Here is a 21,030-nt window from a genome sequence, read left to right as displayed (position 1 = left end):
GGGCAAAAGCAGTAGCTCTGAACAGCTGCTTAGGTGGAGAGATTGATAATCCTGTTACTGAACGCTGGTTTACAAATTGATTGAAGGAATATGTTTGGTCCCTCATCATCCTTTCTCCTATTCCTCAAGTACTACCACAATTTATCTTAGGTGGGCCATATGCATACATCCCAACAAGAACGTATTTTATTGTGTTATAACTCTATGAGGTCACAGCCACACTACATGTTTAAAGTGCAGTTAATTCACATGACTTCCCTCCCCAAGGATTCCAGGAACTGCAGTTTACAGCTCACAGAGCTACAACAGCGAGCATGCTTAGCAAACTACCGTTCCCATGATTCTTTGGGGGAAGTCATGTACTTTAAATGTATGATGTGGATATGACCTGAATCTGAAACCAGCACAATTTCACCCAAGGTTTTTGGCCTGAAGTAAAAGGCAGGATTTTGTGAACCTGACACGCAAAAACCAGATTTACTGTGCTGCTGTTTCAATATGTTGGCATCTAAGACGCAGCCTTTATAGCAGTTTGGATTTTTCACCAAGCAGTTTCAAAGTGGTTTAAGTGTTGTGGCAAGAGTTCATTTAACTTAGCTGTTTGTATATATATCTCAGGATCTTTTGGACCTCATGTGCATTTTGCTCATAAGTTAATATTATGGTTTACTTTTATCCTACCCTGTAATTTTAGTATTGTTTTCAATTTTTTGAAAAAGTTTTTTTTGTGTGGACTTTTCCAACAGCTAAAAGATGGATTAGGTTTGTTTTGAGGTATTTTTAAAAGCTGTTAAAGAACACATGAAATTTGCCAACATATTACTTACAAGCTTATAATTGTCGATTCTTTTTTTGGGAAGGGGTGTGTTTGCTGCAATGTGAGGACATCAAATATAGTCCTCACTGTCTCGTGTACCATTCACATTCAAAGACAATTTGGTAGGCAGGGAGGGGTAGCTCAGTTTCTTTATATTGCCAGTGATATTTGGTGTCAAAGCGAGAATTTACATATGGATAAATCTGTTTTTCTTTAATTGTTTTACCTCTCTTACATTGCACAAAGTTATGTTTGTGCAATGTCTGAACGTGTGTCTGGATGGGAATAAATAGTTTCCTTCCCTCTTTACCCTTTGACTGTTGTTTTTAACATATGCTGTGTTTTAGTGGTGGCACATTGTTGCTGCTGTTATATGTTACAGTATTTGCGTAGCTAACAGCACCTAATAAAAAAAATCACACCATTGGCTCCCAGAACAAGAAGAGAGGATCTTGGAAAACAACCTATCCTTTCCTCTTCTGTAGAATGAGAACGAATGTTGTGCCCTCCAGACATTGTTGGACTACAAGTCCCATCAGCCACTGCCAGTAAGGTCAGGGGTAAAGGGAGTTGTAGTCCAGCCACATCTGGAGGGCACCACTTTAGCTTCCCCTGAACTATACAAACAAGGGTAAAAACCAGAGGATTCAAAATACATAGGCCTGGCCAGCAATATAGGTAGAAGCCATGTCATATGCAAGTTCTAACAAAATAAACTAAACAATGTGAGAAGTTGCCATGTGGGTATATATGTATGTCAAAAGTGTGCTACAGGGTAGTTTACAATAGAAAGACAATGTAATGACATGATCATGCTTTGAAGGTAACATAAAAACCAGCCCTAATTCCTATTAAAATGAACATGGCAAGCTGTATTGATTAAAATCATGTAGGTATCTGAAAGTGTGTCTGATGGAGCACTGTTCAGAGGGCTTTGAGACATGCTTACATTTATAATTACTCCCAAATGAAACCAAGCAATATTGGTCACTATTTTGAAGTTTGAAAAATATTAAGAATGCCATGTTCAGTGTGTTGGACATTCTTGATGTAATCCTTGTCCCTAAGTGATATTAAGTGTGGTCTGAAGGTGTGGATGTGTGTAGTGCTTTCTGTTGTCATGGTCAGATCACCATCGTGAAATTTGGATTGGTGGTGGCAATTCACACGGCAAAGATAATATGCCCATTTGAATGGTGTACATCTGGTGACAAATGGATGAATTAATGGATGATTTAATGCTCTGGGGCAGGGCTAGTCTACCTATGAGGCAAGGTGAAGCGACAGGCTGCAGGATCCTCAGGGGCAGCAGATCCGATCTTTATTTCACTCACCTCTTCTGCCCTGGTGGGAATAGAGGCACCATTTTGTGGTTTGCCTCAGGTACCAAAATGTCTTGGATCAGCCCTGCTCTGGGGATTTTCCAGCAGAGAAAGCAGTGGTCCTGTCAAAGCCCTTGTCTCACTATAGGACATTGAGATGAGATGGGAAGTTGACATAATTGCTTCTGAACATCTTCTCCGGCACTGTGTAGTCTTATCGTCTCCCTGGTATTCTGGGAGGCTGTGGGTTATGAAACTTATAGATATCCGAAGACTGCAGCAGAAAGTTACTCTTTAGGTGAGTACCAACCATACTATCTATTTTTAAGAAATAAATAGGGGGTGGTAAATAACATTGTTTATGAACAAAGCTTAATTACTGAGGCATATTCCTTGAAAGTGCTTTCTGAATCTATATAGGGTTCAGATCACAGGAAAAAGATTCCACTGCTATAAAACTATCAACAGATCCTTGCTTTCTGAATTATGCCTTTGTTCTTCAGTTGTATCACTTACATATTCTTTTTGAAATTACATTGTCTCTCATGATGTTCCAGACTCTAGCAGAAAAGTTAGCCTCCAAATATAGCCCCAAAAGCAGACTCCAAAATGAATTTGGCCCCGGATTCTGCAGATGTTACCTTGCTAGCCTGCAGCTGCTAAGAAGAGCTGTCCACTGTGGTCTTGACACAAGCAAAGACACATGGCTGCACCCAGCTGTTAGAAAGCCATGTCATTTTCAGTCCAAAGCAGCCTGTAACTGATGTGGTTAGAGGGGCAGACGCAGGGCCCACTTAGACTTAGCCACTTGTCACGTGCCTACAATGTTGTCTCCACCTTGTATGTTAAAATTAAAGGCTGGGTTTTCCACTTTGGGATGAGTACTGCAATCTGCTGCCATCTGAGTTGCTTTCACTGACTTGGTACAGATGTAATGCTTTCCGAGATTACCAAAACATGGTTTGGTGACAGGGAGAGCCTTGTGGGCTTGCAAGTTCCATTCTTTCCTCTTGTGATCAGAAGGTCGGTGGTTCGAATCCCCACCACGGGGTGAGCTCCTGTTGTTCTGTCCCAGCTCCTGCCCACCTAGCAGTTCGAAAGCACATCAAAGTGAAAGTAGATAAATAGGTACCACTCCAGCGGGAAGGTAAACAGTGTTTCTGTGCGCTGCTCTGGTTCGCCAGAAACGACTTAGTCATGCTAGCCACGACACGGAAGCTGTACGCCGGCTTCCTCGGCCTATAGAGCGAGATGAGCGCCGCAACCCCAGAGTCGTCCGCGACTGGACCTAATGGTCAGGGGTACCTTTACCTAACTTCTATAGTCCAGTCAAGTATAGTATAGAAACTAGAGAATGAAACAAGGGAACAGTCACCATAACCATACAATCAGAGGTGGATTTAGGGGGCATGTGACAGTTCCCTCAGTGGTGTGCAGTCGTTTCACTTCTGCACATACAACCCTGAGATTCTTTGGTATGAGACCTTCAGGGTAGGGTAGCCGAGTAAATCCCAGTATTGCACAACAGGTGAAAGAAATATGTTAAAATTTAAGAGACTTGTGGGATCTGTAAGCTGCTCAGAGCCAGTCCATATCTTTGCCATGCTTCACATACAGAAGGCAAAGCTGGAAGTGAAGCAAAGTTGCTTGGCAATGGGGGTTAGATAGCTCCAGGACATGTCCCTACCTGAAGGTTGCAGCAAGAGAAGCAATAAACAATTGGGAAGTGGCCTGATCACTGCGTCCATCTGGGAAGTGACTTCCTGTCTGATCTTTGCAGAGGTTAATTCCTGTTTGAGAAGTCAAGTGTGCTAGCTTGCCTTCTTCCACCACCGTAATCACCCTCCATGACTAGGAGGGATACGTTCTGAAGTAGGGAGTCTGCTGCACTTGTTTAGGCTTCAGAACGTGGACACTGAAGGGGTCTAAATTGAACAAGGAGCCTACACAATTACAAAAAGCTCCCCACTGCAGAAGTTGTATCTCCAATCCGCGGAGGGTGAAGGGAACAGCAATAAGGGGAGAAGGAAGGTAGAGCTAGCATGCTTGTCTTCACTCTTCACCTTTGCATGAGGCATTTAGGATACCCCAAAAGCGCTTTGGAGACCTCTTGTTGATACAGACTACCCTACCCTACCTGTCTCTGTTGCACCCAGCCTCAACTGTACAGGAGGCAGGACTGACAATGTGGCTTCCCATTGAGAACCAAGCCTCTGTAGAAACAATTGATTTCTCATGAGTTCTTCCAGTTTATGAAGGAGCTGCTTATACCCACAAAAGGCAGTTCCAGAATAATAAATGGTGTGTTCTGAATTGCAACTACAGTACAGTATTGGTTCTTTTCCTGCTTTTTTTTTTAGTAACAGTTTAGTAACAGCGCAATGGGCCTAGCAGTATAAAGGTTTGAAGTCTGAGACATTTTATTGGTATATAGAAATGAAGGGTAGCCATTTAATGCCTGTTCTGGAACCTGTTTAGTTTCTTTTATTATTTATGCCAAAGTTTCTTTCTTTTTTAATCACTCCTCTCCTCAGAAACCAGATCCAGATGTGGAGTAGGCTTCGGTGAGTAATCTAGAGCTGCCTTTGGCAAGTGTGTTCTGTGCAGAAGTTTTCACAAGATTTATGTAAATCTAGAAAAAACAAACTATCCAGTTTAAAGCCACCCCTTTTAAGCATTTATGAGGTCAGAGTAGACTCTCTGTGTACTGCTTACTTCCTCATACAAAATGCTTAATCAATGCCCTTATAGTTCCATTAAATCTCTAGTTTTCTGCTGCCAAAAGCAGCAAGCTCTAAGGGATCAGGCGAGGTAAAGGCTAGTTAGTGTGAGAGGGCTGCTATTCTTTTCACTGTGTATTTAAGCTACATGACAGGCAGAAATCCTGCATCTGAACTTCCTCCCATCAATGCATAATTGGATCAAAAATATTTCCTATACACACACCCACACCAAACTTTCAGTGCAAAATTAAAAATGTGCAATAAAAATATGCCTAAAATGGACACACAATCCTGTCAAAATTCTTATTTAAACCTACAGTATTTAAACATGCATTTTTATATTTACATGTTTGGATTAATATAATTCCTTGCCAGTTAATTCAAGGGAATTAAGACAGTCTTAATGTTCTGGTTAAGGCCCTAGCCCAGGCATCCCCAAACTGCGGCCCTCCAGATGTTTTGGCCTACAACTCCCATGATCCCTAGCTAAAAGGGCCAGTGGTCGGGGAATATGGGAATTGTAGTCCAAAACATCTGGAGGGCCGAAGTTTGGGGCTGCCTGCTCTAGCCCATAATAATGAAATTTGTCTATGGATAAATGCATATCTACCAGTAAGAGAATGGCACCTTCAGACTGTGTGGTCTGTGTCCATACCCTATTCCACCACTACACAAAATAGAATATATTTCAAGCCCTAAGCATCAGTCTCATCTACGGTAAACTAATGCAGTTGCCTTCAGTAACACTGTGTAAACCTGTATATTTTAAACTCTTGACAAATAAGAAAGATCAGAAAAGAGAAAGGCTTCTTTTCATCGATCAGTTTTGTTTCTCTCAAATTAGACCTAATATTAATAGGCTTACCTGACAAAAACAAGCTCACACCTCTCATTGAGTTTGTCAACATAGCTACTTAAGCAACATATGTAAGAGGCTCGTTTATACTGTAATTATATTTTGGGAATGATTCATGTCCTTATGTGGCTGCATTGTTTTATACTTTCTGGATGCCCCATTATAAAGCAGTTGTTTTCTTTGTTATAAATCCAGCACTGTTGCGAGTTGTTTCTTTTTTGTTTCCCAGTGTCTTATCAATAAAACATTCAGTGGGTGCAAGCATATTTTTTATTCTGAAAGTGTGGCCCAGAGAGAAAGGTTTGAGAATCGCAGCTCTATGGTTTCTTTCTGAAATGGCTGCAGCCAACCAGCAAAAGGGAGACAAAGGCAAAACTGATTTGTTGAGATCTCTCCTGCTCCCTGATTTGTCTGATCTCCCCTCCACCCCTTTCCTTCTCTCCCTGCATAGTTTCTGCCTGGAAATGGCTGCCACCAACCAACATAGTACAAACAAGTGAGGAGATATGGAAGTGGGAAAACTCGAGCTGTTTGGATATCTGAATCTGTGGTGTCTATGTAGTGAGATTTGGGCATAATGGGAGGGCAGATAGTGGGACCTGTGTGTGAATTTTACATTGGTGTAATAGGCTAATTTATGCACCACCACCTCAAATCTCAATCCTTCATTCAAACAAGCAAGATATGCTACCAGAGATCTCCCACTCAGGCAAAAATACTCAAGCAGGACAGGTGAGGGAGTATGGCCTAGAGCAGGCATCCCCAAACTTTGGCACTCCATATGTTTTGGACTACAATTCCCATCATCCCTGACCACTGGTCCTCTTAGCTAGGGATCATGGGAGTTGTAGGCTAAAACATCTGGACGGCTGCAGTTTGGGGTTGCCTGGCCTAGAGCATGGGTAGGCAAACTAAGGCCCAGGGGCTGGATCTGGCCCAATTGCCTTCTAAATCCGGCCTGTAGATGGTCCGGGAATCAGCGTGTTTTTACATGAGTAGAATGTGTCCTTTTATTTAAAATGCATCTCTGGGTTATTTGTGGGGCATTATTATTTTTTCAAAATATAGTCCGCGTCCGCCCCCAAGGTCTGAGGGACAGTGGACCGGCCCCCTGCTGAAAACGTTTGCTGACCCCTGGCCTAGAGAGAGTTCTGAGGGCCAGACAAAGGGATCTGAAGGGCCATTCTTGAGTAAACGAGTTGGCAGAATTGTGTTGACCTACTTGGAATCTCACATTTTCCCCTCTGCACTCTGGTAAATCCAGCACTTGTAGGAAACTTGTGTGGGAAATAGAACTTTTATCTTCATGCAGGATGCAGATAATGCTTCCACGTCGCCACATGTTATCATGCAGCATCAGCGATTTCAGCCTGTCTGCATGTTGAAAGCTTGCGTCACTCGGCCTTTAATCTTGGTACACACAGTTGGCTATGCTGCAGCAAGTTGTTATTGTTGAATATTTAAAATGGAAAGTTTGTCTTTTGCGGAAGATTATGCAGGAAATACGTCTTTAAATTAAGCAGTAATAAAAGTGGGAGACCGATTTGTACTATCAAATAGATGCCTGAATGTAGGGTAGACAGAGGCCCAGGACAAAAACATGGCTCCATGGTCAGTAATGGATCAGTTCCTAATAACTTCAGCAGCAATTTGTTTTTGGCACAGAACTAATTATTGAAGGCATTGAGTTGCTAATCAGAAATGTTATGTAGACTTTCAGTGTGTTTTTTCTGGATTTTTACTGGGAAAGAAGGATAGCTTCCACTAGATCAAACTATTTATCCACTTTAGCTCATTATTATCTAACTGGTAACAACTCTCCAGGGGCTCAGCTGTTTCATATCCCTGGCTCAGTGGTGGCTAGTCCATTAGGGAAACTACAAAGTGAAATGGCTAGCAATTTTTTAACCCCCACACTGCCCCAAATGTCAAGCCCACACTGTTTCCTGTTGCACACATCCTTCTAGAGAGTCTTGGATACTTTTCTGTCAATCTCCCATTCTCTGGCCAATCAACAATATGCACCACAAAGACAATATCAGTCCAAAAGAATTGTTGTGTCTAGGAGGGTCCCATCCATCTGTCCCTGGGCCTAAAGGTTTTTTATTTGTATCTTACCAACAATTTGCCCTGCTCTGCAGTTTTCTCCTCCCTCCCGTTTTCATTATGTGAACCCAACTAATGTGGATAGCTTGTGTGTGTTGCAAGGAAAGAAAGGGCTTTTTTAAAAAAAACATATAAACTGTGGGGTAATTCCTCCTTGCTACCCTCATGAATCCACCCCCCCCCCTAAAAATTTTAATGGTTGTTTATAGAATATAATAGAACTGTGATTCAGGAACTCCATTTCCCACCAGGTGGCCATGCTAAAACTTCCACTTTGTGTGCTCTGCTGCTTTAAGAATGAGTGCCTAATAGTGCAGGGGAAATTAATTTAAAATGATAATGTTTCCATATAAACACTGAACTTTGTTAACAGATTTTAATTTTGTTTGGGATGCTTTCAAATGCATATTTCAATTATAGAAATGGTTAAAAGTAAAAAACAAATTCGCAAGTCAATGCCAAATTTAATATCCCCAAATAATTATATACACAAATGGTGTTTTAATAACATCTCATTCACACAATATAGAGATGATTTTTTAAAAATTTGGCCATCAATATATATTTTAATAGTCATTTATTTTTTTAAAAAAAATCTTTGTTCTTCCACACTGGTGGAAAAAAATTGATCAATACAAGTTAAAAACTGAATTACTGTAATGCTAATAAAAACCAAGCTTATATGAGCCTGGAGTATGCATCTTAATGTTACATATTAAACAGCATCCTGACAACCAGCTTTGTCACAAAGGTCTTTCACATACACTAGTACATTTGAAGTAGGAAGCTCAGCTGATATAATTTTTAAAAAGCTACTGAAATGTGTAAATTTGCAATACTTAAGCTCAAGTTAAATACTTTGCTAGTAAAAGTTGAGGTTCAGAAATGAAAATGAACCCAGTTGGTTTATTGCTATATAATAAGTCACCTAATATATTTACATAAGAATTTAACCTACATTTTCCGTAACGTTGAAAAGAATTATCTGCTTTTGGAAATTCTCGATGCTGAGAATGAACACAACTACCCAACCCAGAAACCCATCTGAGGATAGTCCCAATTCAATAGTCATCTCAACAATGTGTTTTGGCCTTGTTGTAAAGGCTTCCCCATTCACTTCAATGAATGGGCCAGAGATTTGTATTGAAAAAAAGAGAGCTGCCCTCCTCTCTAGTGAGGTGAATGGGGGCTGCCCTTACTCTCAAGTGCATATGGCCTCATGGGCCTATAATCCCATTTTTTAAGACAACCTTATTCATCTTTGGTATGTTTAGCTCTTTTTAACCAGTTTTCAAAACTTGAATTAGTAGTTGTCACTGTTGCCTCTTATCAAAATTAACATCACTTGATGTTGATGGTTATATTTTTTTAAGGCAGTGATTTGTTCAAAATAGTGACTGGTTAAAACAAATACACATTTACTGTAACAGTCTCACTTTTGCATATCTTCTAAAACTAAATTTACAGGCATTAAATTGTACTCATATGGTTTCTTTCCCCCCACAAACAGAAGACATGCTACATTCATTAAGTTTCGCTTTGCTATTTTAGAATTCAAGGGAAAGGAGTTTGTGGGTTTTGCATATGATCTAAACTAGGCTAACTTGGCAGAGGCATTTCAATGTGAAGAGGTATTGTCTACAGTAATAAGGGTTATGAGAGAGCTTTGTTTCTTGTCTTATCCCAGTGTTTCACAATTGGATTCTCCTGCAGATACTGTACAATAATGGACATGCAACCTGCGTAACAGGAAAAGAAAAAACACTTACTGGAGCAGAACCCTGAGACAAGTAAATAAGTTGAAAACAAAACAATCACATAGTTTAATAGTACCAGTTAAAAGAGAAGACACTTCTCCTTAAAAATGCAAGCAAACAGAAAGAGCCATTAGTTTCTGTTCCATAATATGAATGACTCAAATTTACCACAATTTAAAAACAATAAATACAGTAATACAATATGGGACTTTAAGTGCACATCATATCTATGGTCAATTTAAACAACTCAGTTGAAAAGAAATTCTGCTAAATGCTGTGTAAATGTTTTCAGCATATCAGAAAAAATGCTGGTTTCAAGTTCAAATAAAGTCAGATGCAGGTCACTGTACGTTCAGCATTTATTTTTGCAGGTTCTTCACTTCATAGCACTGTCAGATACTAGAGCTGATCTTGCATTGGCTGCCATTAGCCCTGTGCACAATTGTCATTGTTCCCATGTATCCAGAGGCAAATCTGGGCATATTTGACGGGAGTAATTCGAACGGCCACATTGTAATCCTGCTCTTCCCCATTGACATCCACCCACTGGTGACCGGAATAAATGGCAATAATTTTGCGCTTCCACTTCTTCTTGTTGGGCTCTTTAAGGCGAAGGTAGATTCCTGATCCGGTAGAGCCAGACTCGGCGTCACAATACTGGTAGAAGAGATCGCTGGATTCCTCAGACACGCTGCAAAACCGATAGACCAGTTGGCCAGATCTGTCAGCATCATATCCGGAAAAGTGGATCATGCTTCCAGGCATTGTTTTGCTAGCCGGGCTAATGCCCAGCTCCATGTATTTCTTCTTGTGAGGACGCTTGAGCTCCAGGACTGCATAGTCGTAATCCACTGCAACATCTCCAGTTATGCCTCTCAGCCAGCCTTTGGGGATCTGTGTGCTTTTAACTCTGGTCCACTGGAAGGAGGGCTTACGCTCAGATTTCCTCTCATTCAACCCAGATGCCTTTTGTTTCTTGCCAGCTCTCTTGCTGGGACCTTGTTCCAGCTGTTTGGCATCAGCATGGTGGTCCTCAACCTCTGACACTTCCCTCTTGCTCCTCTTGGCTCCCCTGCGTCTCTTGCCACCGCCCCCTTTGGATTTCAGCCTCAGCAACCCCACCCTCAGCTTCTTGCTGCCTTTGATGTAATCTGTGCCATCGTGCACACAGTGAGCAGCAGTGAGGACGTGCTTTGGTGAAATCAGGATGCCGCTGCAGCCCGTGGAGATCTTTACAGCGGTGTTGAAAGGGAAGTTGGTCAGGAAGCGCATGTCGGAAATGCTGAACCTGCTGTCGGTGCCATAGACCTGCCTCTTTCTCCGGGAGTGCACCTTGGCGGTGGTGTTTGCCTCTGGGTCAAGATCTGCTCCCAAAACATTCACCTCAGTCAGGGTCCGTGTGCCGTTCTCGAAGACAGTCTCGTAGGAGAGGAGCTCCTTCAAGTCTGACAGGCGTGGCACCGGGAGAGTCCTTTGGCATTCAATCCCACACACTCCACTCAGCTCCAATTTGGCATTTGCTTCAAATTTAGGAGCATCGAGGAGGAAAGTTTTTTCTTTCACTATCTGTGGTACTTTTCTTAACTGCCAGCTGAAATCTTGTTCTGCATCTATTCCATTCATGAGGCTCCAGACAGGGGTGGAAAACAGCAGTAACAGAAGAGCACGGTCCATCGTGTCTCTTGGTTTTCTGTTAAAAACAAAACACAAGAAGTGTTTGTTTAAATGTTGTAGCTTCAGAGATGTTTCCATTTAAAGAATGACATAAGTATTAGACTATTTTTGTAGCATGGTTAAGATATTTAAAAATAGCAACAACACTCCTAGAAAAACAATAAACTGAATATGTAGGACAAGGTACTCTGACCACCATCATTATCTTTCTCTATTTATAGATCTTTGCAATTGTGTCCTGTATTTGGCAATATATAACAATATTGTCATTAATTTGGCTATGAAAAGCCAGGAAGATTCATGAAAATACTGTATATTTCTTTCTGTTCACTCTGCTTTTAACCACTTGACTTTGAAACTATGATAAATCTAAGATTAAGTTCCTCCTGAGCTTAAACTTCAGCCATGGTCCCCCCCCCCCACAAAAAAAACAACCCTTTGTAGGTTGCCTGAAAATGACAGATTAGGGACATCTATACAGCTCCACACTGCATTTCTATCTACCTAAAGGCCAAACTAGATGAGATATTACTTGGAAGATCTGTCACAGTTATCTTAACTTCTAGGGATCAATGACATGCTTAATCTGTATGGCAAGGGGATAGGAATTGCTTATCACAGGAATAAATACCCCTGTTAATAACCTTCACTTCCATCTGGCATGATTTTCAAGCAATAACTCCTTGCTGCCATGTCTTCCTTGCCTAACTTCCCTCTCATTTAATTTCCTTTCCTTTTTCTACGCTAGGCTGCTTTGCTTAGGAATCTTGTGGAATCCTATTGTCTCCTCCCTTTTTAGACACACACTCATGGAGACCCTTCCTTTCTTCCTTCCTTCTTACATCACACCAACATCAATTACTTTCAGGTGCGAGGTCAAAAGCAATTCTTTCTCACTAGGCCTTTAACTGAACAGCATCGGCCAATATTGCTTTTAATTTTATCTGCTGTAACCCATCCCACAACTGTTTTATGGTGAAGGGCAGGATATGTTTTTTTAATGAATAAATACCAAGCTCTTTTCATGGGCTAGAACAGAGGTGGACAACCTTTTTGCCCCCTCTGAGGGCCATATGCAGCACTTTGACAGGCAGGTGGAGCTGCTTGCCAGTCGGTGGTAAGGACTTACTGGAGGGGGGGGCACCAGCATCTTCTTTCAGCCTTCTGTCCCACCCACCCACACTTTAATCTGTCCCCTCCCCAGCTGCATTGGCAGTGCTGGAGAGCACAAGCTTTAATGTGCATTCCCCAGCAATCCCAATGTAGCTAAAATAGTTGTTGCCACACTGCCTACCAGGATGGGAACAGTAATGGCTCATCTGGGCAGTAGAGGAAAGTGGACAGGGTTCCCTGGCACTTTGTGGGCCTACAGAGAGCTGAATGCAAATCTACACATCATCGTTCTGCCCAGACGCTGAGGTCCAGCGCCGAGGGCCTTCTGGCGGTTCCCTCGCTACGAGAAGCCAAGTTACAGGGAACCAGGCAGAGGGCCTTCTCGGTAGTGGCACCCACCCTGTGGAATGCCCTCCCACTAGAGGTCAAAGAGAACAACAATTACCAGACCTTTAGAAGGCATCTCAAGGCAGCCCTGTTTAGGGAAGCTTTTAATGTTTGATGGATTTCTGTATTTTAGTGTTTTGTTGGAAGCCGCCCAGAGTGGCTGGGGGAACCCGGCCAGATGGGCGGGGTATAAATATTATTATTATTATTATTATTATTATTATTATTATTATTATTATGCTGTTTCCCATAGGTGGACTAAGAACATCTCAAGCTATAAATGAAAGATGGGTTGTTTTGTAATAAAGTATGCTACAGTACAGTGGTTAGTACATAAACTGGTGGCATGAAAGGATAACTACCGGTAGGCCTGGAGGACATACTAATATTTACTATTGGTATTGCCTAGAGTTGCCAACTTAAATGGGGTATTTATATCTTCACTGTTTCATTTGAACTTCGAGCACTAGTAATTTGTGACGTAAAAGAAAAAAGCAAAGCATGTTTTTAAAAAGAACAACTTCCCTGACCGGGCATCTAAGTACCATTCTTATCACTAGTGATCAAGTGAATAATTATTTGCAAGCCTGAGCCAGGCATTCCAAGTTAGTTAAGGAAGGAGAAAACCCAAGGTATTCTTAATAACTTAGAGCAAATCTACACATCATGCCCATGCCTGCTGAATGCCAGTGAACTATGTAAATGGAACAAACATGGATTTTTACAGGTTGAATTTGATGCATTACAGAATTAACAAATACAGTGACTTCTGCCATTTGGAGAATGGAGCTTGCTTTCCTCTCCCACTTTATATATTCACCACTATGGAAACCTCAGACATGTGTGGAAATGGCAGTACCTCTAATTATACCTTCAGAGTTAGGCATTTAAGGACATGCATCTGGTTAGACTCTATGGTTCAATATTGTAATTAAAGTGCAGATCAGGATAAAGAGCTCTCTTTTGTTGTTATTATATATACTAGAGTTCAAAAAGGGCTGAAGTCTACATTAAAGGTTTTAAAAAATAATTGTTTTCAGAATTAAAGGCTAAAGGTGAAAAAGATGGAAAAGATGTGGCTCAAGTTCTAAAAGAAAGTAAGGAAGACAGTAGCTATTATTGAAATGTGGGTTTTCTGTGGCTTTTAAATTACCTGGAATAGCAATACAATCCAGAAATGGTTTGTGTAGCTACAGCAGTTGGCAAAATCCCTTCTTTAAAACATATCTGTTAGTGCAGCAAGCCTAAGGATCTTGCTATGTGAATCAGGGTGCACATGTTTTTATTTGATGGTAATCCACATAACAAGACAGGCCTCTGCAGGTAGATCTCTTGTAGCAAGGACATAGCAGTCAGTTGTAAAGTAACTCAGTTGTAAAGTAACCCCCCAGTCCAGTGGGTGGTGTTGAAATATTAGGCATGGCAGGAGACCATTTTAACATACAGCAGATCCCTTCCTGCCTTCTCTCCATGCCCTACTGAAGACTCCACTTCCAACAATGTCAGCAAGAAGGAAGTTGTAGGCAAAGAAAATGCCTCATTTGAGTTCCTTCCCTCTATCCACAGGCGCCAGGTCTTGGGGGCTTTGGGTGCCATGGCACCCACAATTCAGGGCTCCGACACAACTTCTACCGAAAGTTGCATCAGAGCACTGACGCAACCTCCCAGACCACATTGGAGGCCCTTTCAGTTGCGTTGGAGGTCTTGTGAGGCTTCAGATGTGACCTCTGAGACCCCGCGAGGCCTCAGAAGCACCGCCGATGTCACAGGTGCCATTGGGCACCCATAACGTGGGCCCCAAGTTAGCACCCCTGCCCATATCCTTGCCTTAAGCATATTATCTGCAGAAAATGACATGGAAAGGAGTGGGGATTTGAACCCTGGTATACAAGTCCCTAGTCCAGTGCTCCAACCACTGTTCTGCACTGGCTCTAATCCTCACACAAACTGCACTCCAGAAGCAGCAGCAGGATCTTAAAGGTAAAACAAGTAATGGTCCCCTGCAGCATTGGGTGCCATATCCAGCTGGAAGAGCAGCTAGGCCTGCACCATGCAGAACAGTTTTAAACTTCTGAACTACCACCAAGTTCTTCCTGATGAGGGTGATCCTATTTGATTGGGGTTGTTAATGGTTTATTTTCCCTTAGAAGGTTTTTATAATAAAACAGGCTGAGTGTTGCAACTCTTTGAAACTAGCCCTGACACCACCACAAAGACCACACCAGCTTCTTGTATTGCATTACAGTCTGTTAAATATATATTCCCCGCTTACAGCAAACTCAGAAAGGTAGCTTGTAATTAGCTTCTGGCTGTTTGGTACATGTGATCTAATGGAGACTCTTAGTGTTCCTCTACTGCTCTAGCTGTAGCTCCTGCCTCCCTCTTTAGCCCTCCTGGGTTCTCCTTCCTTTGGCCCCAAGAATGGAATGAAAAAACACCCAGATCTTCCTCCTCCTGCTGCTGCTGCTCTGCCTTGTCTCCCAGAAGCAAAGCCCTGAGCAGTGTCTTTCTTTGGCTCATACCCACACTTGCCGTATCAAACAAGTGCAATCTTTTGGAGAGTTCCTTAGCTTCTTGCTGAACCTAGACTTTGTGCTGCCATGGCAACGAGGCCAGAGCTCACCTTGCGACTCACTTGACTCTGGTTTGCAGGTAGAGTGATTATATGCCCCATTCCACCGAACACAGTCCTCTCTTTGGAGGGCTGCCAGGAGGATAGTCCTCTTTTTCATGGCATCCTCTATATGAAGGGCTGCCCAGCCCAAGCCTGGTTTAAAAATAAAGAACCATAAGAAGAGAGTCTGTTGGCCTTGAAGGTGGCCATCAGCAGTTGGTACCTTGACAGACTGAGCTCCCCACTGTTCCCCCCCCCCATATTTCCACTTAATTTTCAGTCATTATTTCTAAATTTCAATCTGTACATATCAATTTGCATGAGCATATTTTATGCAAAACTGCAACTGCTCTTTTTTTGGTCATGCCTTTCCTCTCTTTTGTAGAGGAAAGTAGAGGAATGCACAGCTTCTTAAAACGGACCACACATGTATCCTGCCCAATTGTGGGTGTTTTGATTTTGATGGTGAAGCATCTGGATTAGCCCCTGGATCAGATAGATATGCTATCGAAAGTTTTCCATGCTAGTAAATATTTAGTAGTTTATTAGTAATCATGGAACTTATTCTCCTTTGCAGTTCATCTGGAAACATTACAAGACTTCTACTTAAGGCAGATTGGGAATACATTAGAGGTAACTGAAAGCAGGTGCTAGTGTTTAAGATGTTTAACTGGATTATAAATTTGACAGTGTCTCTTATATTTGCTTTTCAGTCTATTCTTACTGGTTTTGACCCCTCCTGAAGGCTGAGTTGACTATGAACTAAAGTAAATAAATACTGCTTTTCTTCATTTTAACTTTCCTTTCATATTTTTCAACATGCAAGTATGCTTATGATGCTGCCACCAGAGGGCAGAAAAATCTAGACATATCCAATAATAGACTTTATGAATTCCCTAGAAGGCTGAAATTGTATTTTTTAAAACTCCTACTGTACTTATTTGAGTATACTATTACTGGAATATGGTATTATTGGTATACTTCTTCATTCAGTGCTGGAATTCCACTGGCAAGCAAGGCTTACCTGTGGGTTTAGAGATCTGCTGTAAGACAGAATAGGCAACACTGGGCTCGATGGAATAGTCTGTGGTCTGACTCCATGCAAGGCAGCTTCTTATTCCACAAAGCTTGCTGTGTTGTTTTCTTTTAGGGGGCTACACTTCTTTTTTATCTTTTTGAAAAATGCTTAGCACCCTTCAGACTATTTTTTTTAATGAAAGTACCATCTTATTTTTTCAGAAACTTACTGTAATATTGTTATAGGATGGCAGCTACTCGCCTTAGGATGGGCGTGCAAATCCCTTCATCTTAAAAAAATAAAAATTTATATTTATATACTGCCTACTGCAATGGGCTATGGTACTACCCTATTCCAAGATCTTTGGGGAATTTCTCTATTACATTATAAAAAATTTATTGTCAAAAAAGAGCTCAATACACAAAATACTTTACCTAGGTTTGCCCTTGGAATACGACACAAAGGTGCCATGTTCTTTATAGCCACTCCAGTAGCCTAACTATACCTGATTATCTTTTTATATTAGGGTACCCAGTACATGAGTTTCCAAGTTACTGTGTTCCAACCCTTCCTTAGAAACCAGCCTCCTAGTTAATTCCTTAAATGAACGAAAATATACATTCCGTATTACGGCCCACTCTCATAAAAAAAATACTGAGACTATACAATGGGCCAGAGTATTCATAATTCTAAGCCGACCTATGACTCAGCAAGAACAAACAAGCATGCTGGTAACCAGAGTGAAAAATCACAGTTTCTACACTCCTTCTCTAGTCCTGGACACTGTACTACCCACTCAGACCTAAGCCAAGGTTTGGCTTGGTTATGTGTAAACTTGGGCCTGTGGCTATAACCAAAGTTTGTTCTTGGATTACCACTTGCAGTTGAAGGAGACAAACCAGGTTCGCATATAATGCTCATCCAAACATGACTCCGCTCTGTATAGCATGGCAGCAACAAGGCCAGAAGAGGAGTGAAGTGGCCGCAAACTTCTGGGTACCCACTTGCTTGCTCTTGGTTTGGCTTAGCGTTATGTGCAAGCAAGGCTAAATTATTCTTTCTGCAAATTATCTTAGATGCCTACTCTCCAAAACAACTTCAAAAGCACACCAAATAGGTGGCAAGAAGATTTTGGGTTGTAAGCACCAGAATTTTACTCAGTTACATATACGTCACTTATGCATGAAGACACATTTTGGCACACACAATTATTTTAAGGAATCAGTAGAATGGTACCTGTCACCAGACAACCACTCTTTTGACAGGCTTATGCATACAGTACTGCTAAATTCATGGCATGTTTTAGAGAGGAAGCATTAAACACTGTAGTCTGTACCAGAAGGTGTACTTTTTATAGTTTACAAGGTTATTTGCAGGGAATTCCTGGATCTTAAAAGCCTTCAATGAAATTCAGTTACTTCCCTCCCTCCCCAACAACTTATGTTCCAAGTATAATAAGAGTGGTGAGTTTCCAAAACAGTGGCTCAAAAGCCACAGGAACTTTGTGCATGGGTCATCAGTGTCCAGTTATAAGCATATGCTGCAGAGGCTGAACGGGCAGGCATGGAAATTGCAACTAAACTCTCAGTATGCAGTTGACAGGTGACTCCCAAAGGAAGATGAATTTCCATTAGCAGATCCCTGAAAAAGTCTGAAACCACTGCAAGAAGAGAAAGAGTTGCTGTTGGCAAAGAAACTGTTATTTCTCTGTTTCTGGTGACGGCTTCATTACGTTCTTAAGGTTAGTGCTGTCAGCGCTAATCTCCTTACACTTTGCAATGTAAGAAGACCTGTGATGAAGTCTCTAAGGAGCATCCTTCATAGGTTACGAAGTAACTTTCGCTTCTAAATTCTTCCGCCTGCATCCACGGGAAGTACAGTAACATGCAGCTGGGTAGTTGTTGAATTATTTAAGATCCAAATGCTCATTTGTATAGTATCTACTCATTTGTAGATCTTTATTATAAGCTCTATTACATAGAAAAAATATATAAGAGACATATATAAAACATGCCACAACTGGACCTATTTTGAGGACTTGTTCAACTTTTGGAACAGCCTACTGTATAACCAAGTATCGGTACCTAAGCACAAAGCTTATAAAAATGACCTTGCAAGAAGACTAAAATAGATTGAAATTGGCTTTAACAATTCATATAATTCATTCTGCTTAGTGTTCTTTGAACTTGCAGAAACCACAACTCATTCCAGCCAACGGTTTTAAGGGGATACACAGCCTCACATTTACTCTCTATTACAGACTAATCAAAATCCCTTTGTCATTTTTATTTAAGTGTAACCACTCTTTAGGGGTTTCTCCCCCTCTTTCAGCTTCTCCATCTCTTTCTCCTGAGCTCATTTCATTTATTTAAACAAGGCTTCCGAGGCTGAAAATCAAATAAGTAACCTTAGTCAAGAGACTTTTGTGATTCCAACACACAGCTTGTCAGTGCTAGAAGCAGCAATCTGGATAAAATTAGTGTCAGTTTTCCAAAAAGGAAAGACATGGCTAGTTCCGCGGCTGGTTCTGCATTTAAAAGCTGGCTATTCCAGAGCAGCAAAATTGCTTGCAAGGACAAAGTTGCACAGTAGACACTTAAATCAAGGCTTTCTGGCTGTCAACTGTGCAAAATATAGCTATTGATAAAAATTAGTACTGCTCTCTTATGCATAAACCCTACTTAGGAGCACACTCAATATATACAGCTCCCAGGCTTCCCCCTGCTGCATTCTAAGTGCAAACTTTTAAATTCCTGCTCACTCTCCTCACCATCGCCCTCTTAGGAGTCACAGAGCGATGCTCTCCGTTCCTAGAATGCTGTCCAGCAGCATCCGCTGAACATAAAGAATTGATGTCTAGTTCAGAGCCGCCACTCATTTGGGCAAACTCTAGCACTGCCATGGAGCTGAACTTTGATGAGTCTTTGAAACGTCCCTATTAATTTGCTGGAGGGTGGAGGGAGCTTTTAAATTAAAAGTTTGCTCCTAGGCATATTGAGTAGAATTCGATGACACACCGAAGAAAGTGTGCGTGGATGGGACTGCAGCATCATTTGCTGATGTGCAATTTCATGGTATCCCCCGAAGATCTGGATTACCCCACCCCACCCCTTTTATTAAATATTGCTTCCTGACCTTTTACCTAAGATCAAGTGTAATATTTCACATTTCACCAATGGCTCCAACAAAATCAAGAACTCACTCATCGTTATAGCAACACAGAGAGACCATACACACAAACGCACCCCCAGAAGGTGTGCCAGTGCCAACGGGTTTAATCCGAAGCGAAATCCCTTTCTGCTCAGCGGGGCTTCCCTCCCTGCTAGGTGTCGCTTTGGGGATTCCAAACAGGAGGAACCGTCCGCTAATCTCGCCTTTCAGGTGCTCCAAAGAGCAACACGCCCTTGAAACGAAGCCCGGGCCATCGCCATACCTCACGCGACGGCTGCCCCGCTCGCCAAGCCTCTTGCCACGACGGTGCTCTTCGCGAGCCAAACCTGGAGCGACCCTCTTCTGGAAGCCCAAAGCAGAAAGCCAAGACGCCCAGGAAGCTGGAAAGGACACTTTCAGCCCTCAACGGAGGCAGGGCGGCGGCAGCAGCAGCAGCAGCCTCTCAGCTTTGGACGAGGCTCCTGACTGCAGGCGGCGGAGAAGGAGCCGCCAGGGTCTTTCCCTGCCGGGTGGGCGGGGAAGGGACGCGCCAAAGGAGGGGGAAGAAAGGCGGCTTGGAGGGAAGAGACGCGGGAGAAAGAGGCGGGAGGACGGGCCGCGACCGCCAGCCACGAAGGGGCAGCAGCTGCTGAGGGAGCAACAGGCTGAAAGGGGCACATTCCTCCCATACCAGCTCGAAGCGGGCCGGGGGAGGACAGGCGTGGCCCGCGCTTGCCGCGCCCGGCCCGCTTGGCGGAGGGGAAGCCGCTCGAAGGCCACGGCGAACAGGGGGCACCGTTTCGCGCGGGGCAGGTTCAGTGGTGGTTGCCGACTCCCCGCCCCCTCACGCCTCAAAAAAGAAAAAGTATACCATCAAAATATCAATCATATAATTTCCTTATATTAAAAGTATCTTTCATTATTGTTGCCCTAAACAGCAAGTGGCATTTTTATTACTATAATTATATTTCTCCTTTCCTCCAACTTGCAGCTGAAGGTAGTCTGCATGGCTCCCACTCTGCCTCTCCATTTTATTCTCACAACAAACCTCTGAGGTAGGTTAGGTTGTGAGAGGGTGTGGAGGGTTGGTTGCTATATTTCAAAGCTGTTGAGCTAGGGTTTTTCCCCCGGCAAAGTTGTTGAGCTTTTTTTAGTTTTGGCCCCCCAAAATGAAGTTTTTAAGCTATTTTAAAGGAAGGTCGCCAAAAATGACACTGCCAATATAGGTTGCCATGCATCTGGATTGTCCTGAACATTTTATAGAAATTTCTGCCCAGACACTGCTTCCTAATGCAATATTCCGGATATGTCCAGGAAATTCTTCAAGGTCACCTAGTGAGCTTTGTGGCTGAATAGATAGTTGGACTCTGGTTGAACTCGGTGCTGGGATACCTTAAAGATTAGCAAATCATCTAGACTGCAATCTTACCTGAGAATAAGCCTAACAGAACTCAGTGGGACCTGCTAAAAAGAAGTTTCGCATAGAATGGAAC

At 42.3% G+C, this 21,030-nt stretch overlaps 1 protein-coding gene across 2 annotated transcripts; it reads right to left on the bottom strand.

The window, feature by feature from the left end:
• Window positions 1-8,384: 8,384 nt before the first annotated feature.
• Window positions 8,385-20,081, bottom strand: PRSS35 (serine protease 35). 2 transcript variants are annotated; one of them, XM_035109512.3, is made up of 2 exons: window positions 19,821-20,081; window positions 8,385-11,271 (listed from the first exon to the last, which is right to left on the bottom strand). In XM_035109512.3, the coding sequence occupies exon 2, from the start codon at window positions 11,253-11,255 to the stop codon at window positions 10,008-10,010; it is 1,248 nt and encodes a 415-aa protein (XP_034965403.1). In that variant the 5' UTR covers window positions 11,256-11,271; window positions 19,821-20,081; the 3' UTR covers window positions 8,385-10,007. The 2 variants fall into 2 exon arrangements, with proteins under 2 accessions (XP_034965403.1, XP_088522061.1); XM_088665935.1 differs by having other exon boundaries at window positions 19,633-20,018.
• Between the last annotated feature and the right edge of the window lie 949 nt (window positions 20,082-21,030).

The sequence above is a fragment of the Zootoca vivipara genome, chromosome 3 (assembly GCF_965207765.1).
Source record: "Zootoca vivipara chromosome 3, rZooViv2.hap1.1, whole genome shotgun sequence".
Lineage (NCBI taxonomy): Eukaryota > Metazoa > Chordata > Lepidosauria > Squamata > Lacertidae > Zootoca > Zootoca vivipara.
The sequence above is the reverse complement of the archived record's forward strand: the minus strand, read 5'-3'. Positions and strand labels throughout refer to the sequence as shown.

Bases quoted from the DNA above. Each gene is read 5' to 3' on its own strand.
- PRSS35 (XM_035109512.3), bottom strand. From the start codon at position 11,255: ATGGACCGTGCTCTTCTGTTACTGCTGTTTTCCACCCCTGTCTGGAGC.